The sequence below is a fragment of the Carlito syrichta genome, unplaced genomic scaffold (genome assembly GCF_000164805.1).
Source record: "Carlito syrichta isolate Samal-C Ts95f unplaced genomic scaffold, Tarsius_syrichta-2.0.1 Scaffold309724, whole genome shotgun sequence".
Classification (NCBI taxonomy): domain Eukaryota; kingdom Metazoa; phylum Chordata; class Mammalia; order Primates; family Tarsiidae; genus Carlito; species Carlito syrichta.
Window position 1 is genome coordinate 1,041,175 of NW_007253820.1, and position 25,704 is coordinate 1,066,878.

Below are 25,704 nucleotides of genomic sequence, written 5' to 3' on the forward strand. Positions count from 1 at the left end.
TATTGGGATGGTGAAAGTTGTCCATACTAATCTCAGAATCAGAACAAACAGGAATAATTTTATCAAACTAGACAACCATTTTAAAACATGACTTTTAAAGATTAGGATAATAGTTTAGGGGAGGAAGTGTATAATAATAAAGAAGGGGCCAGGTACAGTGGCTCACACCTGTAAATCCCAGCACTTTGGGAGGTCAAGGCAGGAGGACTGCTTGAGTCCAGAAGTTCAAGACCAGCCTCAGCAACACAGAAAGATCTCACCTCTACAAAAATCAAAAAATAAGCCAGGCATGGTGGTGCGTGCCTGTAGTCCCAGTTGCTCGGAAGGCTCAGGTAGAAGGATCACCTGAGCCCAGGTTGCGGTGAGCCATGACTGTGCCACTGTACTCCAGCTTGGGTAACAGAAAGAGACTCTGATTCAAAAGAAAAAGAAGGGATACAACATAATGGGAGTTTCCAAGTAGATGAAGCCACGTTAATGAACACCAGCATGACCATACACATTTATTCATACACTCATCAACTATAATGTGCCACAGACACATACAGACATACAGGATTGGGATACATCGATGAACAAAACAGGCAAACATTCCTACTCTCCTAAAGCTTACATTCTGGCCGGGTGCAGTGGCTCAAGCCTGTTATCCAAGCACTTTGGGAGGCTGAGGCAAGAGGACTGTCTAAGCCCAGGGGTTCGAGGCCAGCCTGGGCAACTTGGTGAGACCTCATCTCTACAATATATCAAAAAATTAGCCAAGCATGGTAGCACGTACTTGTAGTTCCAGCTACTTGGAAGGCTGAGGCAGGATTGCCTGAACCCAGCGGGTTGACGCTGGGGTGACCAGGAGCATGCCACTGCACTTCAGCCTGGGCAACAGAGTGAGACTCTGACTCAAAGTAAATAAATAAATAAAAATAAAGCTTACATTTTAAAGCCGGGCTCGGTGGCTCAGCCTGTAATCCTGCGCCTTTGGGAGGCTGAGGTGAGTGGATTGCCTGAGCTCGTGGGTTCGAGACCCGCCTGGGTAGCAAGACCTCATCTCTACAATAAATCAAAAAAATCAGCCGGGCGTGGTAGCGCATGCCTGTAATTCCGGCTACTCGGAAGGCTGAGGTGGAAGGATCGCCGGAGCCCAGCAGGTCGAGGCTGCGGTGGCCGGGAGCGGCCACTGCACTCCAGTCTGGGCGACCGAGTGAGACTCCAACTCAAAAAAAAAAAAAAGCTTACATTTTAGCAAAAGAAGATAATACACATAATAAATAAATACACTCTAGAGCAGGCATGCCCAACCCATGGCCTGCAAGTGGCCTAGAACAGCTAGTAATATAGCCCAACAAAATCTTTTAACATCATGTGTTTTTTAGCATTTATTTTCTTCGTGACCTCATGCATAGTTTCATATTTGAAGTTCACAATCACACATTATTCATGACATCACTTTTTGGCAGCACATACATTTTTGAGCAGTTGTTTTCAATTATGAAGCACACAAAGAGCAAAATCCAAACAAACATTTCTGATGAGCAACTTGAGAACTCACTAAGAACTGCAACCACTTCCATCAAACCAGACACTGATAGGTTTGTTTTACAAAAACAAGGTGAACTTTCCCACTAGTTTTATATTTTTCTCATTTTTCTAAACTTTATAATAAAAAACATTAAAAAATAAAATGTTATTATAAATATACACTAACTATATTATATAATTTATGTACAGCCCAAAACAATTCCTCTTTACTCAGTGTGGTCCAGAGATGCCAAAAGGCTGGACATCTTGCTCCAGAGTATCTTAAAAATCAATAAATTTTCTAGACCAACAACAACAACAACAACAAAAGACCAGAGTAAAAAGGTCATGAGTACAGTTTAATAAGGATAATTTTGCAAGGGTGGTTAAAGAAGTCAATTTTTGAGCAAAGACTTTAAGGTGAGAAAGCAAGCCTTGTAGATTTCTGGGGAAAGACATTTTAAGCTGAGGTAACACCAGTGCAAGGTCAGAAAAACACCAGCAAATACAAGGAAGACCAGTGTCCTGGGCAGGAATACACAAGGGAGAGAGTGACGAGATGAATGAGGGGTCAAATTACAGGCTATTTCAAAGACTCATAATTTTTTTAAATTAATTTTTATTTCAATAGCATTAGGGGTAGGTATGAGTGGTTTTTGGTTACATGGATGCACTATAAAGTAGTAAAGAAGTCTGGGCTTTAAGTGTGCCTACTATACTCATGAGATGATTTTTCATTCCTCACCCTCTTCCCACCCTCCCTATTCTGAGTCTCCAGTATCCATTACACGACTCCGTATGCTGCTGCAGACCCATACCTTAGCTCCCACTTATATCTAAGAACATACAGTGTTTGGTTTTCCACTCTTGTGTTCCTTTACTTAGGATAATGGTCTCCAACTACGTGCAAGTTGCTTCAAAAGATATTATTTCATTCTTTTTTAATGGCTACATAGATTACCATGGTGTGTGTGTGTGTGTGTGTGTGTGTGTGTGTGTGTGTGTGTGTGTAACATTTTGGTTACCTGCTGACCAGATGATGGGCGTTTAGGTTGATTCCACATCTTTGCAACTGAGAATTGTGCTGTGATAAACATACAAGATCAGGTGTGTTCTTTGTATAATGAACTCTCTGCCTTTGGGTAGCTACCAAGTAGTAGGACTGTTTGATCAAATGGCAGATCTAACTTTAATTCTCTGAAAAATCTCCATACTGATTCCAGAGATTAATATATTTATTTACATTTTCACCAATACTGCACAGGTATTTTCTCTTTACCACATCTGTGCCAGCATCTACTGGTTTTTTTTGTTTGTTTTTTAATAATGGCCATCCTGACTGGTGTAAAGTGGTATCTCATTATGGTTTGAATTTGCATTTCCCTGATGATGAGCAATGTTGAGTATTTTTTCATGATTGTTAGCCTTTTGTATATCCTCTTTTGAGAGACATCTGTTCATTTCATTTGCCCACTTTTTAATGCTTTTTTTTCCTTGCTGACTTAAGTTCTTTGTGGATTCTAGATATTAGCCCTTTGTCAGATGCACAGCTTGTGAATATTTTCTCCCATTCTGTAGACTGTCTGTTTACTCTGCTGATTATTTCTATTGTTGTGCAGAAGCTCATTAGTTTAATTAAATTTCACTTATTTTTACTTTTACTGCATTTGTTTTTTGGGTCTTAGACATAAATTATTTGCCGAGGCCAAAGTCCAGAAGAGGCCATCCTAGGTTTTCTTCTAAAATTTTTATGGTAGTAGTTCTTACATTCAGGTCTTTAATCCGTCTCGAGTTAATTTTTGAACATAATGAGAGATAGGGATCGTTTCATTCTTTTGCATATAGTTATCCAATTTTCCCAGCACCACTTAAGGAATAGGATGTTCTTTCCCCAGTGTATGTCTTAGTCTGCTTTGTCAAAGATCAATTAGGTATAGGGATTTGGGTTTATTTCTGGATTCTCCATTCTGTTCCATTGGTCCATGTGTCTGCCCTTGTATCAGAACCATGCTGTTTTGATTACCAGAGTCTTACAGCGTAATTTGAAGTAGGGTAATGTGATGCCTCCAGCTGTGTTTTGTTGTCCATCTGTTTGTGTTTTTTGCTTTGGATTACTTTGACTATTTAAGCTCTTTTTTGGTTCCATATGAATTTTAGGACTGTTTTTTCTAATTCTGTGAAAAATGGGATTGACAGTTTGATAACGAATGTGCTGAATCTGTAGCATGATCTTTTTTTTTTTTTTTTTTGAGTTGGAGTCTCACTCTGTCGCCCAGACTGGAGTGCAGTGGCCGCTCCCAGCCACTGCAGCCTCGACCTGCTGGGATCCAGCGATCCTTCCGCCTCAGCCTTCCGAGTAGCCGGAATTACAGGCGCGCACTACCACGCCCGGCTAATTTTTTGATTTATTGTAGAGATGAGGTCTCGCCTGCCCAGGCGGGTCTCGAACCCACGGGCTCAGGCAATCCATTCACCTCAGCCTCCCAAAGGCGCGGGATTACAGGCTGAGCCACCGAGCCCGGCTGCATGGTCAATGTTGAAGAATCAACAATGTTGATTCTTCCATCTATGAGCATAGGATGTTTTTCCATTTGTTTGTGTCCTGTGCAATTTTGTTCATCAGTGTTTTGTAGTTTTCCTTGTGGAGATATTTTACCTCTTTGGTTAAATATATTCTTAGGTATTTTGCTTTTTTGGCAGCTATTATAAATGGGATTGAATTCTTGATTTGATTCTCAGATCAATCATTACGGATGTATAGCAGTGCTACATATTTGTGTGTTGATTCTGTAATCTGAGATATCACTTAATTCATTTATCAAGTGCAGGTAACTTTTGGAAGTCTTTAGGGTTTTCTAGGGATAAGAACATATCATCAGTATACAGAGACAGTTTGATTTCTTTTCCAATTTGGACACCCTTATTTCTTTCTCTTGCCTGATTCCTCTGGGTAGTGCTTCCAGTACTATGTTGAATAGGAGTGGTGAAAATTGGTATCCTTACCTTGTTCCAGTTCTAAGGAGGAGGCATAATTTCAACTTTTCTCCATTCAGAATAATGTTGGCTTTTTTTTTTTTTGAGTCAGAGTCTCACTTTGTCACTGAGGCTGGAGTGCAGTGGCATGCTCACACCTTACTACAGCCTTGACCTCCTGTGCTCAGATAATCCTTCCACCTCAGCCTCTTGAGTAGCTGGGACTACTCACGACACCACACCTGGCCAATTTTTAAATTTTTTTGTAGAGAGAAGGTCTTGCTATATTTTCCAGGCTTGTCTCAAACTCCTGGGCTCAAGCAATCCTCCTGCCTCAGCCTCCCAAAGCATTGGGGTTACAGGCATGAGACACTGTGCCTGACCAATTTTTCTGTCTTTTTAGTGTAGGAATTAAAGTACTATAAATTTTTCCCTGAATACAGCTTTTTGATAATATGTGTCATTGTTGTCATTCATGTCACAAAATTTTTTCATTTCCATCTTGATTTTATTGTTGACCCAAAGATCATTCAAAAGTAGATTGTTTAATCTGCATGTATTTGTTTCATTTAAGAATTCTTGGAATTGATGTCTAGTTTTATTCCACTGTAGTCTGAGAAGGTACTTGATATGATTTCTATTTGTTTTAACTTACTGATACTTGATTTGCGGCCTATCATATAGTTTATCTTGGAAAATGCTCCATGTGCTGAGGAGAGGAATGTATATTCTGCAGTTTTGGGGTAGAATGTTCTGTAGATGTTTGCTGGGTCCATTTGTTCTAGAGTTCTTGTTTAAATTCAGTGTTTCTCTGTTAACTTTTCACCTTGATTATCTGTCTCTTGCTTTCACTGGAGTGTTGAAATCCCCCACCATTACATATTGCTGTCTCTATTTTCTTAGGTCTGATAGAATTTGTTTTATAAAGCTGGGAGCTCCAATGTTAGATGCATATATATTTAGAATAGTTATATTTTCTTGTTGAATTGATTCCTTTAACATTATATAATGACTGTCTTTTTTCATTGTTGTTCATTTAAAGTCTGTTTTATCTGAGAATAGCTACTCCTGCTCATTTTTGGTTTCCGTGTGCAGAATAATTTTTTTCCACCATTTAATTTGAATCTATAGGAGTGTCTGTAAGTTATGTGGGTCTCTTGAAGGCAGTAGATAATTTGATTGTGTTTTTTATCCATTCTGACAATCTCTATCTTTTAAGTGGGGCACTTAGATCATTTATATTCAAGATTCATAATGATATGTGAGTTACCATTCTAGTAATCATGTTGTTTGTTAACTAATGCTTTGTTTTCACCATTCTGTTACTGGTTACGGTTTTATAAGCCCTGTGAGTTTTATCATTTCCACATTTTTCTGTTGGTGCATTTTGACCTTTCATTTCAATGTTTAGAACTCTTTTGAGCATTTCTTGTAGAGACAATCTAGTGGTGACAAATGCCCTCAGTGTTGTTTATCTGGGAAAGACTATTTCTACTTCATTTATGAAACTCAGTTTTACAGGATACAAAATTATTGGCTGACAGTTATTCTGCTGAGAAGAGTAAAGATAAGTCCTCAATTCCCTCTGACTTGTAAAGGTTCTGTTGAGAAGTTTGTTGTTTGTCTGATAGGTTTGCCTTTACAAGTTATTTGACGTTTTTGTCTTACTGCTCTTAGAAGTCTTCCCTCCACATTGACTTTGCATAACCTAATGACTATATGCCTTGGGGATGTCTTCTAGGAGTTTTGGGAGTTTTCTGTATCTGGATGTCTAAATCTCTGGCAAGAATAGGGAAGTTTTCCGCAACAATTCCCTCAAATGGTTCTCTAAATATTTTGCTTTTCCTTCTTTCTCAGGAACACTGATAATAGTCTTAAATATGGACGTTTCACATAATCCCACATTTCTTGATGACTTTGTTCAATCCTTCAATTCTTTTTTCTTTATTTTTGCCTGATTGGGTTAATTCAAAAGAATTGTCTTCAAGTTTTGGAATCCTTTCTTCTACTCGGTTGAGCCTATTGTTAAAACTTTCCACTGCATTTTGTACTTTCCTAAATGAGTCTTTCATTTCCAGAAGTTTAGGTTAGTTTGTTTTGGGGGTTTTTCAACATATCTGCCTCTTTGAAGACTTTTTAATTCATGTCCTGAATAGTTTTATGTATTTATTTATGTTGGTTTTCAACTTTTTCTTGATCTTATTGAGCAATTTTATAATCAACATTTTGACTTCTCTATCTGAAATTCTGAAGACTTCATTTTGGTTAGGATCTACTGCTATAGAGTTAGTGTAGTCATTGGAGGAGTGGAAAAGTTGTGTATTTTCATATTGATGGGATTATTTGTCTGGTTCCTTTTCATGTAGGTAGACTATTCTTATTACCATTAAATTTATTTTTTATTCAGTTGGGTTTTTCCCTTCCCTTATGGATGTATCTTTAACATGTATAGTCTATGCTCATTTAACTTCAGATCATGTTCTTCCTTTGGTAACGGCTCTGTATGAGTTTCTTGGTTACAGAGAATCTTTGCACATTGGATTTCTCAGATGCTACTTATATTAGCAATCATTGGGTGTGTGTGTACAGGTTCACTGTCTCCTGTCAGTCTAGAATGCCAGAGGACTCATGAAGCTTTATCTTGGTCACGGTGGAATGGTATGCTCTTCCCTTCTCCCCCAGTATTTTTTTCTGGGTTGAACTCTTCAGCCTTCAGGTCCTTAGGAGGCACCCATGGATGAGAACTAGTTGCAGCTGAAACAGGTGGGTATATGCAGTACCCCTATGGTGGCTAAAGACTCAGCCCTGATAAAGGTGGTGGTTGAGGGAGCTCCAGTAAAATGCAATGAAGCCTTAGCCATGGGGAGAGAGGGAGCCACAAAAAGTAGTGTCTACATTCCCATTATGCACCTGTCCTGCTGTATGGATTTTCAGATCAGACATGTACCTCTGTCTATCTGTAGGAATGCTGTTCTGTGTAGAGAAGAAATAGGATTCCAGCCTAAACAGTCTACCTCTCATGGAGATGCAGTTACCTCAAAATGCTGCTAAAAGAGTGTCAACAGGTACACTCACACTAAGCTCCCATGAGACAAGCAAATGTCTGCAGTGGTGGGCAAGGGGTAGAGAAGTTCTCTTCTCCAAGACCCTTCATGAACACCAGGGATACTCAATTGCTGGAGCAGAACCGACACATTCCCCACTGAGTTCAGCACTGTATCTGCATCTCTGCTGAACAAAACTTCCCTGAAGTGGAGAGTTTTTAGTCACAGAGAAGCCTGCACTCTGGATTTTTTTTTTTCTTTTTCTTTAGTCCCACGGGGTGCTCCCCTGATGTGGTATGCTCTCCTTTTCCTGGGAGTAGTAATCCATGAGGGCCTGACTACTGTGAGTCCTGCTGCTCTTCTGAATCTAGCCACCTTATGGGTTTGCCACAATTCAGGGTGGTGCTGAGGAATGTCTTACAGAGATCCAATAATATAAGAGGACTCAAGGTTTTCACTACGAAAAAAATTAAAGCTAGTAAAGAGAACTTTGAGTTTATGGTTCCACATATAAGGAGTTTGAAATTCATCACTCCATCCTAACATGTAAAAAGATGAGAACATTTTAAAAATAAAAAATGCTTCTTGGATCCTTGAGAGACCTGAAGGCACAGGACAAAGTGCTGCTCCACAACTGAAGAAACAGGTAAATACAGGGAGCAAAACCTCTCTAGCAGAAACCACTGTGAGAACCAGTACAGTACTGGGGTAGGAAAACCTGAACCAGGATTGATAAATTGCTCCAAGAGTTAAAAGTCTACAGGGGCATGCAATCACAGGGGAAGCCCCACACTTTCGCTTTACCTCCAGAAACTCAAGCATGGTTCTCACAGTACATAGGAAAATTCCCTTCTGTTTCTGACAGGTGGAGAGGACAAAGAACCATTTTGACTATGCCAGAGCACACTGATCTTAACAAGATGTGTCCTCAGGAGAAAGTATTTAACCAGTACCTAACCTGCTGGGGTTTTATCAGAGCCTAACTTATCTAGGGGAGGGGAAATTCCCAGCTCCAGCCCCCATCAGCCATCCTGTCTCATCTTAGAAGAGAAAAAACTTGGAAACAATGTTTTGAACACCAATGTTCTAAAAGTACTAATTTAAAAAAGACATTGTCAAACTTGATTTTTAAAAAAAGATCCAACTTATCTACAAGAAATTCACTTTAAATAAAAACGTACATATAGATTAAAAGTAAAAGAAGGAAAATATACCATGCTAACGCTAATTAAAAGAAAACAGGAGTAGTTATATTAATGTCCATAGTCCAGAGGCACAGACTCAATATAAGACCAAGTCTTAATCATAGGATTGTAGAAAGCTTCCCAATACCTTACCACCACACTACAGGCCTAACTATAGCAATTCTTTTTACCTGGTACATCAGTCTAGCTATCAGAAAAAAAGAAAAACTACAAGGCATACTAAAAGGCAAAAGACACAATCTAAAGAAACAGACACAATTTGAAGAAACACCAGACCCAGACATGGCAGGGATGTTGAACTTTTCAGACCAGGAATTTAACACAACTATGATTAATATGCTAAGGGCTCTAATGGATAAAGTCGATCTCAAATAAGAATTGGGGGCAATGTAAGTAAAGAGATGGAAATCCTATGACATAGGAAACAAAGAATGCCTTTGATAAGCTTATTAGTAGACTAGACACAGATGAGGATAGAATCTCTGAGGCTGAGCCTTGAAAACTGAAAAACAAACAGAAAAGACTAAAAAAAAAAAAGAATATCTAAGGACTGTGAAATAAGCACAAAAAGAATAATATGCAATAATGGAATACCAAAAGAAGAAAAAAAAGCAACAGGAGAAATAACTTGAAAAAATAATGACCAAGAATTTCCCCCAAATTAATGTCAGACACCAAACAACAGATCCAGGAAGCTCAGGATAAATGCCCCCACCAAAAAATATATATATTATTTTAATATTATTAGCATATTATTTTCAAAGTATAAAAAAGTCAAAGGTAAAGAAGAAGATCCCGCCTGAGTGTGGTGGCTCACATCTGTAATCCCAGCACTTTGGGAAGCCAAAGAAGGATTATCATTTGAGCACAGGAGTTTTAGACTAGTCTAGGCAATATAGCGAGATTCCTCACTACAAAAAATAATTAACCAGGCACAGTGATGTGTGCCTGTAGTCCCAGCTATTTGGAAGGTTAAGGTAGAAGGATCGCCTGAGCCCAGGAGGACCCCAACTCAAAAAAAAAAAAAAAAAAAAACAAGAAAGAATCCTAAAAGAAGCCAAAAGAGAAAAAAAAAGCTTACCTAAAGAGGAACAAAGATAAGAATTAAATCCAACTTCTCAGAAACCATGCAAGAAGAGAGTAAGGTGAAATATTGACAGGGCTGAGGGGAAAAAAAATCCACCAAACTAAAATTCTAGACACTCCAAACAGTAAGGAAATAAGTCTTTCTCATTAGACAAACAAAAACTGAGGGCATCTGTTGCCAGTATGTGTGCCTTGTAAGAACTGTTAAAAGTTTTGTAGAGAGAACAAAAAAATACATTGTAAGAAACTTCCATCTAAATAGACAAAGAATGAGTATTTAAGAAGAAATAAAGATAAAATGAAAACTTGTATTTTTCATATTCTTGTCTAATAGTAAACAGTTCAAAATAGCAATAACAACAATGCATTCGTTTATGTATTCTTATATAAATATCTTATGCACACATATATATGCTTATATATCAGTGAATTGAATGACAGTAACGATATAAAGATAGGATAGAGGAATCAGGATTTTTTTTATTATAAGGTACACTATCTGTGAAACATCATAGAGTTATTTGTATATGAGTTTGGATTTATTAAAAATGTATATTGCAAACTCTAGCACAGCCACTATCTAATATATTAAGAAAGGAGAGAAAACAGAATTTTATAAAATATTCAGTTAAAACTACCAAGAGTAGAAGACAAAAACAGGATCAAAGACAAGAATAACAAATAGAAAACAGTAATAAATATGGTAGATATTAATCTAACCATGTCAATAATCACTTTGAACACCAATGTTCTAAATATACTAATTTAAAAAGACACTGTCAAACTTGATTTAAAAAAAGACCCAACTATGTTATCTACAAGAAATCCACTTTAAATAAAAACATACATATAGATTAAAAGCAAAAAAGGAAAATATACCGTGCTAACACTAATTTTTTCAAAAGAAAACAGGAGTAGCTATATTAATTTCAGAAAAGGCAGACCTCAAAGCAAGGAACATTATTAGAGACTAAGAAGGGCATTACAGAGTGATAAATGGGTCAGTTCTCCGAGAAGAAATAGCAATTCTTAATGTATACGTATCTAACTAAGCATCAAACTAAGAGAAACAAAAACTAGCAGAACTGCAAGAGGAAGTAAGTAAGTTGGAGATTCTAACACCCCTCAAATCAGAAATGAACAGCTCCAGCAGGCAAAAAATCATTAAGAACATAGTTGAACTCAATACCATCAATCAACTAGATATAACTGACATCTATCAACCACTTCATCCAACAACAGAAGAATACAAACTCACATGAAACATTTACCAAGATAGAAGACACAGTGTGGCATAAAATACACCTTAACAAATTTTTGAAAATAGAAATCATATAGTGTGTGCTCTCAGGTCACAAAGAAATTAAACTAAAAATCAATAACAGAAAGAAAACTGAAAAAAAAATCCCAAAATATGTGAAGATTAGACAACACACTACTAAATAAAACAAGAGTCAAAAAAAGAAATCTCAAGATAAATTTTAAAATATTTTAAGCTAAATGAAAATAAAAATACACTTTATCACAATTTTGGGGATTATAAAAAAAGGTCAGGCACAGTGGCTCACGCCTGTAATCCCAGAACTTTGAAAGCCAAGGCAGAAAGATTGCTTGAGCCCAGGAGTTTGAGACCAACATGGACAACATAGTGAGTCCTCGTCTCTGCAAAAAACAAAAATAAAAAATTTGTGTGGTGCAGGGAAAGCAGGGCTTACAGGGAAATGTATAGAATTGACTGCATACATCAGATAAGAAAAATGATCTAAAATCAATAACCTATATTTTCATCTTAGTGAACTAGCAAAAGAAGAGCAAATTAAATCCAAAGTAACCAGAAGAAAAGAAATAATAAGAATTAGAATTGAAATCAATGAAATTAAAAACAAGAAATCAATAGAGAAAATCAACAAAATCAAAACTTGGTTCTTTTGAAAAGCTCAATAAAATCAATAAGCCTCTAGCCAAACTAGTTGGGGGGGGGGCATAACTTGCTAATATCAGAAATGAAAAAAGAAACATCTCTACAGGTCCCATGGACATCAAAAAGGTAATCAAGGAATACTGTGAACAACTCTGTGCTCACAAATTTGATAACCTACAATAAGATCTGTGCCTAGATTCTTTTTTTTTTTTTGGCATGTGGATGTCCAGTTGTGTTGAAAAAACTATCTTTGTCTCATTGTACTACCTTTGCCCCTTTGTCAAAGATCAGTTTCATTCATTATTACCAAACTTTGGAAGTAACAAGATGTCACTCAGTATGTGAATAAATCAATACTCTGTGGTGTATCCAGACAATGGCCTAATATTCAGCATTAAAAATGAGACAATAAGTCACGAAAAGGCATGTAGGAACCTTAGATGCATATGAAAATAAGCCAATCCAAAGCCAGGCTCAGTGGCTCAGCCTGTAATCCTGCGCCTTTGGGAGGCTGAGGTGAGTGGACTGCCTGAGCCCACGGGTTCGAGACCCGCCTGGGCAGCGAGACCTCATCTCTACAATAAATCAAAAAATCAGCCGGGTGTGGTAGCGCATGCCTATAATTCCGGCTACTTGGAAGGCTGAGGCGGAAGGATCACCGGAGCCCAGCAGGTGGAGGAGGCTGCGGTGGCCGGGAATGGCCATTGCACTCCAGTCTGGGCGACAGAGTGAGACTCCAACTCAAAAAAAACCAAAAAAACAAAAAAAAAAGAAAGAAAATAAGCCAATCTGAACAGGCTACATAACATATAATTCCAACTATACAACACTGTGAAAAAGGCAAAATTATGGCAATAGTGAAAAGATCAGTGGTGGGGCCCTGTCATACAAACCACAGATACTAATTCTGCCAACAACCTAAAGGAGCTTGAAAGCAGATTCTTCCCCAATTAAACCTCTAGGAGAGAATGCAGTCCAGACAACACCTTGAATCACAGTCTTATGATACCCTCAGTAAAGGATACAACTATACTCTGAACTACTGACCCAAAGAACCTATGAAATAAATTTTGTGGCTTGAAGCGATACACATTTATGGTAATTTGTTACACAGCAAAAGAAAATGAATATACCAAGTGTGAAGGATTCATCTACAACCACTGAGGGAGAAAAGATAACCTAGGGAAGCCACACACACAGTCTCTCTATTGGTCCATTCAGTGACCAACAGAAGACCTAGGGCAGGTGGTCTCCATAGGGTTGGGAGTTCATGAGTTAATGACTTTGGCCAGAGCAAATGGCACACTAGATGATAAGAGTAAAAAGATAGTCTGGAGGAAGTACTTGATGCTCAATTTTTCTGTAAGTTAAAAAAAAAAAAGTCTATTAAAAAAATTAAAATAAAGACAAAAAGACAAGCCAAAGTCAAACCATGGATGGCCCAATGCCAAACTATTGAACTAGTAATGCCTAATCATTTCTAAGGAAAGCAGATGACCTATCTGACCTTTACTTTAGGAAAATAATTCTAGTCCCAGTAGTAAAAAAAAAAAAAATAAACGATTTGAAGAGAAAAGATTGGAGGCAGGTAACTAGACAGGCCACTCTATTATTTCACGAGTACTTGAATTAGGACAGGTTAGTAACAATGAAAAGAACAGATAGGTAATACCTCCTACAGGTATAAGCAACAGGATGTAGCAACTGATAAGATGTAGAAAAAGAAGCTGTTTGAGCTAAAAAGGACTTCTAGCCAATGACACTGGGAGGACAGAAGTCAATAGTATCATTAAATCAGACAGGAAACAAAGACAGGTTCCAGAAGGGACAGATAATGAGCTTCAAGAATCGCAAAACAGTGAGCAGCAGAGGGGCAAGAAAAAGAGAAAAAAGAAACAAATAACAACAGAAAATAAAGACAGGTATTAAAGGATACACAAGGCTTCTGCAGCATTAAAGATAGGTAAACTACTATGTACCATTATATCCAGTCAGTCCCTGGAGCTAAAACCTTGGTCCTTCATTTCCAAAAAAGAAACTGATATTAGAAATTATTTAACTCAATATTTTCCTACCTGGCTCTATTATAACATGGTAAAAAATATATATATCCAAAGAGGTTAGATGGTTTGCCTAAAGTTAGCAACTCATTAGTGGTGGAGCCTGGGTTAAAATGCAGGCTTTTCAACTCTCAATCTACTGCGTCCTTAATTACATTAAGGTAATTCTTCTTTACATAAACTAATTATCTATATCCCTTATGGTCAGATATGACCACCTGGCCATGTCCCCTCACAGTACCAGTACTTTTTCTCGTGGTCCTTCTTTCAGTTATATGGAGAGAAACCATATATGGCAGTAACTAGAAGAAAAGGAAGACAATCCCCCAAAGTAAAGAAACGTGACGGTAAAGTAAGCCCCAAGAAATGTCCCCAAAGATTTAGATCAGCAGAATGGCACTTACCCCACAAACAGGTGTCCCTACCCCTAACCTTCAATACCCACCAGAAGAAATCTTATCTAACATCATATATGCCATCACCAGTGACTGAAACTAGTGAGAATCAAGCTGCAATAAGTGTTTTAACCTGTTACCTAATTAAAAAGAAAAACATTTCTCATCAATTCACATTAATGCTCAAGGATGAGATAGTTCCTCTAGTAATTCTATGCATTTGATTTTAGAGGGTAGGCCAGGAAATCTAGTTAGTTTCATTAATTTCAATAGGAAAATACATTTTGAAGTCAAACAAAATAAAATGATTTCATAACTTTAAGACTACCTTCCAGGCTGGGCACAGTAGCTCATGCCTATAATCCCAGCACTTTGGGAGGCAGAGGCGAAAGAATTGCCTAAATCCAGTGGTTTAAGGCCAGCCTAGGCAACTTGGCGAGACCTCGTCTCTACAATAAATCAAAAAATTAGCCAGGTGTGGTGGCACGCACCTATAGTTCCAGCTACTTGGAAGGCTGAGGTGGAAGGATCACCTGAGCCCAAAGGGCTGAGGCTGCAGTGGCTGTGAGTGTGCTACTGCACTCCAGTCTGAGTGACAGAGACTTATTCTCTTAAAAATAAATTCATACATACATACATACATGAAGACTACCTTCCGTTTTTATAGCACATGTCAATTCAGACTAGCCACATTTCAAGTGCTCAACAGCCTTCAATGGCATTGTCAAAAGACTGACTTAGTCTATATAAGGTGTCTTATATAAAGGATTCTTTCTCTAAATTTATAATAAAGTGAATTAAAAAGTAAATTATGAAATGATAGCCTTCCTTAAATATCTTAGTTTTCTTTCAAACAGAAAATTAAGTATAAAAGGAAACACAGTATTAATGAACAACAAAAAAAGAACAGGACAGGAACTTTCTCAATCTTAGCAGGGCTACACACTGAGGCATTCTGCTAGATCTCCCTTCTTGACCTCAAGTAGTTTACCATATCCTTATGTAACAATCAAAAAGCTTTATTTCACAAATACTTTTCTAAAATAAGCATGAATGCCACCAATCAACTAAACAGGACTGAAATTCTGTTTTAGGGTATCAGGATTAAAACACTTAAATTATCCAAGTACACCTAATCTATTTTGGAAAATAGCCACAGTATGCTGGATGCAATAGCTCATGCCTGTAATCCTAGCACTTTGGAAGGAGGAGGAAGGAGGATTGCTTGAGCCCAGGAGTTCAAAACCAGTCTAGGCAAAGTAGTAAGACCTTGTCTCTAGAAAAAAAAAATCAAAAAATTAGCTAGGTATGGTGGCATGCACTGTCCTAGTTACTTGGGAGGCTGAGGTGGAAGGATCACCTGAGTCCAGAAGATCAAGACTGTGGTGAGTCATGATTATACCACTGCACTCTAGTCTGGGCAACAGGGTGAGACCCTAACTCAAAAAAAAAAAAAAGAAAGAAAAAGAAAATAGTCACAGTCACAGAAATGGACAATTTCTGAAATCATATCATATAAGAAACAAAGGAATATTTCATTTTTAATATTTCAACATGAAAAAATTGCACTATAAAATGCACCAAATCTTCTCATAACAATTTCCTGGTTCCAACACTGTGTCCCTAGTCATCAATTCTAAGACAAGTGGTTCATAGTAAATTAACTTCTCGTTTCTACTTAGATCCCTATTCAAGACTACTCGACTTCAGAAAACCTTTCTGTAACTGTAAAGCCTCAATGTTTGGAACTAAGATTTACATTTTTATGGTTTTATTTGTCCTGGATGTGTCGTCTTTGTATCTGTATAATTTTAAAAGTCCCAATTAGGTGAGACATTTTTCAAAGACCAGGACTATATTTTCTATTTCTTAGGCATCTACCTCTAAAGACAGCACTATTAAAAGCAAAATGGGAAAGGCAGAAGCTTGACAGAAAACACATGAGTTATGAAGCCAGTTCTGCCACCTACTGGCTTGATGACCTGTGTCTTAGATACCTTTACTAGTAAAATGAAGATTTAAAATATCCATTTTGAATGTTAACCAAATTCAACAAAATAGTATAGGTAAAGCATGTGACACAAAGTAGACAACTTGATAAAGAATACTACTGATAAGAGTAATCTAAAGCTGCTACTACATTTTTGCTAATATAGTCTCCCATACAATTACATACAAGGGGAACCAAAAAAATGGAATTACCTTTTGGAGGAAGGGGCCCTTGTGGTACAGGCCTCCCCCACGAGTTAAGTGTTCTAGAAATCCATCAGCATCAGTGTACCAGTTAGCGTTATTGTGAGGGGCTGTGTTCAGTTTCAGTGAATTTTTTTTTTGGAGATTCTTTCAACATATTTGCCATTTCATGATGCATTTACAAGCACACCTTCCCACACCGTGCTAAGTGTTCAGCAATTTTTCACCAAAAACAGCATGACCCCAGTGTCCAACACTTCCTATTCACCGGATCTCACCCGGAGCAACTATTTTTGTTTCTCGGATGAAAAAAGTCCTCAAGGGAAATGTTTTGTCGATGTGAAAGAGATGAAACAAAAAACAGCAGAAGCACTAAAAGGCATCAAAATTGACAAGTTCAAAAACTGTTTTGAAAGCAATGGAAAAAGCGTCTTGATAAGGAACACAGCATCAAACCAGAGTACTTTAAAGGTGACTAAAGTTTAAACATGTAACAATAAGTACACAATTTTGTAATAAATAAGTTCCAGGGTTTTTAGGGTCACCCTTGTAAAAATCTCTTTTCATTCTTTATCAGCAAACTTTAAAACCAGTTTCAACTGGGTACTTTGGAAGGCCCAGGCAGAAGGATCACTTGAGGTCAGGAGTTCGAGATCAGCCTGGGCAGCATAGCAAAGTTGTCTTTGAAAAAAAGAAAAAGAAAAGTTGCACAGTAATGCAAGCCGATGGTCTCAGCTACTCAGGAGGTTGAGGCAGCAGGATCACCTGAGCCCACAAGTTAGAAGTTACAGTGAACTATGAGCACATCACTGCACTCCAGCCTGGGCAACAGAGCAAGATCCTATCTCTCTTTTTTTAAATTGGAGTCTAACTCCATCACCCAGGCTGGAGTATAGTGGCATGCACTCCAATCCAACCAATCCAAAGTCGACCTGCTGGGCTCAGGCAATCCTTCCGCCTCAGCCTTCCAAGTAGAGAGAATTACAGGCACGCGCTACCACACCCAGCTGATTTTTTTAAATCATGATTTATTGTAGAAATGAGGTCTCGCCAAGTTGCCCAGGCTATTCTCCAACCCGTGGGCTCAGATAATCCCCTTACCTCAGACTCCCCAAGTGCTGGAAGCCACCACACCTGGCCAACCCTGTCTCTAAAGAAGAAGTAAGAAAAAGTCTTGTTCCCTTCTCCGCCCCCTAGAAATCAATTAGATGTAGAAGAACTACATATAATAGACACAATCTGCCAGCTCTTTTTTCTCTCCCTTCAACAACTATCACCAAATTACACTCTCATATATTCACAGCACTCATTTATTATAAAGTTGATCCATGTGAGAGTATCATTTTTATATATCAAAACTGGTCAACTTATTGGTCATTTCCATTTGTTCAACCTGTAACTTACATGCTCAATAAGCACGTTAGTGATCCCAGCCTGGGATTCATTTGTTATACATAAGCAACTGCCAAATGAGGGCTTTAAAATAAAGAGAAGTTTAGAAGTTCATTCTTATTTTAATGCCTTTACTTTTAGACTTTTTTTTTAACCAACAACACTTCTGACACCAAATGAGGATGCTTTTCCCCCCTGACACTAACCAATCCTCCAACTCTGTCCTACAGTTCAGTTCTGACACAACCTACCCGGACCAGCACAGACTCACAGGTGAAGAGCTCAGGGTAATACTGCCTCCACTTCAGACACCAGTCGCAAGGCCCAGGCTCCCCCTGTACTTCTCTGATCAACTGGCTATACGTTGAGGGTTTCCATGACTCTCTCCTCAGGTTTGATAACTTTCTAGAACAACTCACAGAAATCAGGAAAACCGTTGACTTACTATTACTGGTTTATCATAAGGATACAACTCAGAAAACAGCCAAATGGAAGCACTGCATAGGGACAAGGTATAAAAGTACTAGAGGGAGGGGAGACACAGAGTCCCCATGCTCTTTCTAACCACTGTAAGCTCTCTGAGTTCTGTCAGTTAGGGGTTTTTATGGAGGCTTTATTACATAGGCATGATGGATTAAATCACTGGCACTGGTGATTAAGTCAATCTTTGGTCCCTCTCCTCCTAAGAGGCAGGGGGAGAAGACTGAAAGTTCCAACCTTCCAATCATGCCTTGGTCTTTCTGGTGACCTGCAACCATCCTGAAGCTATCTAGGAGCCCCGATCCACCAGGCACCTCATCCACATGCAAAAGATTTATCATGCTGGAAATTCCAAGGGTTTCAGGAGCCATATGCCAGGAACTGAGGACAAAGACTAAATATAAATTTATTATCACAACTTTGTGCAAAGTTCTTCCTAAAACTTAGTTAACATCCTGAAGAAATTTCCAAGCAAAAACCTACATAACATTTTAGGATTACTTTCTAGATTATGAAAAACATAAATCAGGAAGAGGTGATCACCAATTAAGGATCATTATACTGATATGTAAATCTAAGCATACAATTAAAGACCTTCAGTATCTCCCAGAGGATGACTAACATTTCAAGAGTCAACAATGTTCAAAGCTAGGAACCTCATGAGTACAATGTCTAAGCTAAAGACCCAAATACAGGAGACAAAATTTTCTGCCAGAGAAATTTTGAGAATTCTCAACAGACTCTACCTCAAAGTTTTCAAATCCAATTCACAATAAAAAATCACCAGTTTTTTTTTTTTTTTTAAAAGATAAAATCGCCCTGACTCTAAGAGATTTGGGTCATAATGACGAATGCAATAAAAGTTCCCCAGATGCTTCTAATATGCATTTAGAGTAGCAAACCACTGTTCTACACCCTACATTTAATAAATAAAAACTAAATTCTGAGAAGAAAAATATGCTTTCCTAGACCAGGTAAAGTTCCAGAGTCTTTAGTCTACCAGAGTAGAAGAATGGTACTATTCAGAATAATCTAATTAAAATGAAAATCAGGCAACCCTTTCGGGTCCTCTCCCACTGTAGGAGCTTTTCTGTCCTCTCAATAAATCCTGCCTTAAAAAAAAATGACAATCATACAAACATTCATGGCACAGTTCCATATACAATTTCCACTGTAAGAAAATATCACCCCACATTACCAGGTAGACAATATGTGTACCAACAAATATTTATCTAATTCCTAGTATTTCAAGTATTGTAGAAGGGTTTACATACTAGAGAGATTATTGTCAATAACTGTAAAACATGGCCAGGCACAGTGGCTCACACCTATAATCCCAGCACTTTGGGAGGCTGAGGTGAGAGTATTGCCTGAGCCCACAGGTTCAAAACCAGCCTGGACAACTTGGTGAGACCTCATCTCTACAATAAATCAAAAAATCAGCCAGGCATGGTGGCACATGCCTGTAGTTCCAGCTACTCGGAACGCTGAGGAAGAAGGATCGCCTGAGCCCAGTAGGTCAAGGCTACGGTGGCCGGGGTTGTGCCACTGCACTCCAGTCTGGGCAACAGAGTAAGACTCCAACTCAAAAAAAAAAAAAAAAAAAAACCTGTAAAGCATAAAAGGAAATTTGAAGTATTTCACTAGGATCACCATGGTAATTTTCAATTACTGATATTCCCTCATGTTAAAAACATCATAACTTGTTGAATTTGAAATAAAACATTAACAGTTTAATTTACATAAATTTAACCAATCAGCTAAAAAGAAACCATAAAAATATTTTAAAGTAATCCAACTTAAGAATAATCTTACTGTTCTAGAATCCGAGAATGGATTATATTCATCAAGTCCTGGTGGAACATTTCTTGTCACCTGTGTAACTGATGGGTCCTGGAATAAAATTCAAAGGAGAAAAAAGATTACTTACCCTTTAAGACATAATTTTAATATTTACATAGCATTTACTTTGTCTATACTTTTGGTCACCCAGCAAAGCTCATAAAGGAAAACAAAGGAAGAAGATTATCAGATTCACTGAGATCCATTTCAACAAAGGTAAAATTTAAACCCACACAACCCTCACATCCTCAAAGAAAAACAAAAACTGGGTTAGATGCAAATTAGCTGCTAGCTATTATATAAAGATCAAAAGTAGACCACCTCTTAATAGCTGTGCGGAACTGACTACACAAGAACATCTTAGCACATCTTGAGTAAACCTGCCATCCTTCCTCCTTTGGCCTCCACAGAGAGTTCACAAAGAGATTGAAGAGTTTTATAACATCATTAGTCAATTTTCCCTACTGCAGATTTTGGTAACGTAATACACAGCCAACATCTAGAGCATTCAAGATTAAATAACCTTCAAATTTCTAGTCTCAAAATTTAGCGTGCATCAGAATCAAATAAAGCACAGATGGCTGCACCCAATCCCCAGAGTTTCTCATTCAGTAGGTCTGGGGTGAGGCCTGAACATCTGTATTTCTAACAAGTTCCCAGAAGATACTGCTTCTGCAAAATACTATTTGTAATAGTAGAAAGCAATCCTACTAATTAATAGCCTGGAAGTAACTTAAAGTATCATAAAGATAGCTAAATAAACTATGTAATTGATTATTACATAGCTATAGAATGGTATAAGGAGACACACACAGTGCTATAAGCTGAGTGAAAAAAGTAAAATACAGAACAGTGTAAATAAGTCATTAACATTTTATGCAAGAAGTAAGATAAAAATGAATGCATGTGTGTTAACTTATATTTTTAAAAAGGAAGAATAATCCAAAAACCAATTGAAATGATTGTTTACAGGTTTTGGAACCATGAAGATTTTTTCATAATTACAGAACAAAATTAATTCAAAAAGAAAAAAGGGCAGGGCTCGGTGGATCAGCCTGTAATCCCAGCACCTTGAAAGGCCGAGGCGAGTGAATTGCCTGAGCCTACAGGTTCGAAATCAGCCCAGGCAACTTGGCAAGACCTCATCTCTACAATAAATAAAAAATTAGCCAGGCGTGGTAGCGCGTGCCTGTAGTTCTGGCTATTTGGAAGGCTGAGATGGAAGGATCTCTGGAGACCAGTAGGTCGGTGCTGGGATGGCCATGAGCGTGCCACTGTACTCCAACCTGGGCGACGGAATGAGACTCCAACTCAAATAAATAAATAAACAAACAAATAAAAGAAGGGAGACAGAACACAGGGTCAAAAAACATTCATGCCATCCATGTTATTCTCCCAATGCCACAGAAGAATGAGCTCCAACTCTCATATTATAAATATACATCTCTAATTATCAAGTGTCCCAAATGATAATTAAGGACAAAGATGGCTAAATTATCACCACCTCCATAAGTTACTGCTACAGAATGGAGACAAACTTTAGACTGGCAATAACTAACTGACATTCTTTTATCGCACATACAGTATGCAAAAGCCATCTACTGTTGTTATAATACTTTTTATTTATTTAGACCTGTGCCGTACAGTATGGTGGCCACTAGTCATATATAACTCTTGAAATATAACTAGTCCAGTTGAGATGTGCTGAAAGTATAAAACCAGATTTCCAATTTCAAAGATTTAGCTCAATATAAAATATTTCATTAATTTTTATGTTGGCAATGAGTTGAAATGATAAGATTTTATATATGGAGTAAAGTAAAATATATGAAAATTAATTTAAACTGGTTTTTATTTTTATTAATGTGGCTACTAAAAAATTTTAAATTATGTATGCAGCTCAAATACTTCTAGTGGACAGTATTGCTCCAGGCATTACAACTTACTTAAGACTGACTTATAGTATAATTTCACTTTCATTCATTTGGACAAATTTCAATTATGTTAGCAAAAGGGGAAAAGAGCCTCAGACTTAAATTTCCTCTAAGATTTTCAAAATTATAAAGAATAACAAGAGACCTAATCAGAAGCTTCCCAGTCCAGTATTTTTATATAACATAGTTGCAAACTTTCACCATCACTTTCTTTTTTTTTTTTTTTTTTTGTTGAGTTGGAGTCTCACTCTGTCGCCCAGACTGGAGTGCAGTGGCTGCTCCTGGCCACCGCAACCCAACCTGCTGGGCTCCGGCGATCCTTCCGCCTCAGCCTTCCGAGTAGCTGGAATTACAGGCACGCGTCATCACTTTCTTTATACTTTTTCTCATGAGATATCAGAAGGCCATATTTGGAATGTATTACAACAAACAGTTATTAGAAAATGCGTATTGGCTGGGCTCGGTAGCTTAGCCTGTAAGTCCAGCACTTTGGGAGGCTGAGGCCAAGTAGGCTGCCTGAGCCTGCAGATTCGAGACCAGCCTGCGCTACTTGGCGAGACCTCATCTCTACAATAAAACAAAAAATGAGCCAGGCATGGTAGTGCACATCTGTAGTTCCGGCTACTTGGAAGGCTGAGGCGGAAGGATTGCTGGAGCCTAGCAGGTCGATGATGGGGTGGCTGTGAGCATGCCACTGCACTCCAGCCTGGGCAACAGAGTGAGACTCCAACTCAAAAAAAAAGCGCATATTTACCATTCCGTGAAGGAAGCCTACAGAAAACGGAAGAAGACCACAGCAAAGATAGATTCAAAGAAGGAAAGAAAATTAATCTAGGTTAGTATGATACTAGACTCTTTAATTATCTCATATAATCCACAGAAGAGCTCTATGACTTAAGTTCTATATCCTTTCTTTCACTGCTGAGAATACTGGCTCAGAGATGTTTAATAATTTGCCCAAGTCATAAAGCCAATAAGTGACATGGTCAGGATTCAAATCCAAAAACCAAGTTGTTGGAAGAAAGTGTAATGAAGAAAACAAATTTACATTTAAAACTACATTTCCTCAAAAGAAAAAAATGAATTAAACATTATGTTGCTCTACAAAACTTAATTAGAATACTCTTCCAATAGCTCTACTTAGTTCATTCAATATTATACACTAGACTAGGCAACTTGATTAAACAAAAAAGGCCCCAAACTGAGAGGTCTGGTCTCAGAGTTAACTTTTCCCCCTATTCTATAATTCTCAGATACTACAATAATATGAATTTAATCAGTACTAAGAAATTCATTTACCTGGAACAGTACTACAGTTTCTAAATACCCCAATCATTTTTTTTTAAAAAAAGGAACTACCCATTAAAAATGTCTCAGCAAGACTCTAAGACAACAATGCAGTTAGCAAATCTTTTATAAATCATTATAATAAGTGCTTAATAATTACTAAGAGTTGTTCAATAAATCATGATTTTGAGAAATTCATATAATGGCAAGAATGGTAACAGTCTTACTGAAACCTACAAGAGATACACGAACTCATTTCTTATATGCACAAATCAGTTCTTAGTAAATTAGGAACATAACTAAAATGATCATACCCAGGCAGATTTACTTCACAGGTAGGCATCTGATAGACAGTGCAACTTGAAAGTAAAACAATATAATCCCGCGCCTTTGGGAGGCTGAGGTGAGTGGATTGCCTGAGCCCGCAGGTTCGAGACCCGCCTGGGCAGCAAGACCTCATCTCTACAATAAATCAAAAAATCAGCTGGGCGTGGTAGCGCGTGCCTGTAATTCCGGCTACTCGGAAGGCTGAGGCGGAAGGATTGCCGGAGCCCAGCAGGCGAGGCTGCGGTGGCCGGGAGCGGCCACTGCACTCCAGTCTGGGCGACAGAGTGAGACTCCAACTCAAAAAAAAAAAAAAAAAAAGAAAGTAAAACAAAACCCCTTAAGTTGCACTATTTGTCCACATTAACATTAGCATTATATAGCCCCCCCCCAAATAATAATTTCAGTATCTAGTATTCTCTATAGATTCTAGAAGAAGAATTCTTTGGAAGCAAAACATAATCTATGAATATAATTTGGTAAAAATTTCCTCCAGATAATTAATGATCTAACTAAATAAACTAAATAATATAAAAAGCAAGAAATTCTACTTTCTTAGCCTATAGTCAGAAGGAAATTGAGAGGTCTGGTTCTTTCTTTCTTTCTTTATTTATTTTTTGAGTTGGAGTCTCACTCTGTCGCCCGGACTGGAGTGCAGTGGCCACTCCCAGCTACCACAGCCTCGACCTGCTGGGCTCCAGCGATCCTTCCGCCTCAGCCTTCCGAGTAGCTGGAACTACAGGCGTGCACTACCACGTCCGGCTGATTTTTTGATTTATTGTAGAGATGAGGTCTCACTGCCCAAGCAGGTCTCAAACCCGCAGGCTCAGGCAATCCACTCACCTCAGTCTCCCAAAGGCGCGGGATGACAGGCTGAGCCACCGAGCCCGGCAGTCTGGTTCTTTCTTAATTTCATTATTTATTGTCAGCAGCATTTATGAGAAATTATTTCACATCATTATCCTTATCAAAGCCATTCCATGGAATAGTTTGAGTCCAAGTTCTGTCACTCCTGGGTAAACTTAGAAAAATTAAACTGTGCCTGAATTTCTGTATCTATAAAATGAGGGGATGAACGTTAGTAACACATATACATTCTGCCTCAAATTCTGCACTTGGGGGAACTGAGGAAGGCAGGCCAGGCCTTGTCTTCTCAGGAAGTTTTGCTTCTGCAATACGAAATACATGCTGTTCCTGTTTAACATCAAAGCATTTATCATAAATTATGTCTCCCAACTAAGGTGTGGTTTCTTTGACATCAGAGACTTCTATTTATTGTGTCTCCCTAGTGACTTGTATCATAGTATCTGACTGATTTGGGGAGCTCCATAAATTTACGCTAAATAAATCACCTACTCTTATCTCATCTTCACTGGTAACAATCTCTTGAAGACAACTGGTTTGGTCCTCTGTAACCGCTAATGCAGTCACAGGAATCACACAAAATTTTAAGTAGCTATAGATATCTAATTAACTGATAAACTCTGCATTTTAAGTATAATGGCTGGCAAAGTCTGAGAATATGCTTTGCTTGTTTTTCAAATTATGCATTAGGTTCACCCAAAGTCACATTAATTTAACCAAAACAACAGGAATTAGAAGATCTACTGGCAAGATAATTAGATGGCAAAATGCTATCAGATACCACTGGAGTAAAGAGTGTCCTATTCCAAATACCACATTCTATTTTGTAGCACCATATCTCAATTATATAAATATATGAAAACATGGTTTGACTGAACTACAGTCAAATAAAGACAACATGTCTAAAGACAGAAGAGCCACCAAGCCCAGCCCATACAAAGAACTCTTATAACTCAATAATAAAAGGACAACACAATTCAAAAATGGACAAAAAGTCTGATTATACATTTCTCCAAAAAAGATAGACAAATGGCCAGTTAGCACATGAAAAGATGCTCAAAGCCGGGCTCGGTGGCTCAGCCTGTAACCCGGCGCCTTGGGAGGCTGAGGTGAGTGGATTGCCTGAGCCCGCGGGTTCGAGACCCACCTGGGCAGCAAGACCTCATCTCTACAATAAATCAAAAAAACAGAC

The 25,704-nt window shown here is 38.1% G+C and overlaps 1 protein-coding gene across 1 annotated transcript in view; it reads right to left on the bottom strand.

The window, feature by feature from the left end:
- Window positions 1-25,704, bottom strand: part of SCAMP1 (secretory carrier membrane protein 1) — a 116,229-nt gene that overhangs the window by 69,869 nt on the left and 20,656 nt on the right. The window contains exon 2 of the mRNA XM_008067631.2: window positions 20,077-20,154. Coding sequence (XP_008065822.1) covers window positions 20,077-20,154 — 78 coding nt within the window. The remainder of the gene's footprint in view (window positions 1-20,076; window positions 20,155-25,704) is intronic.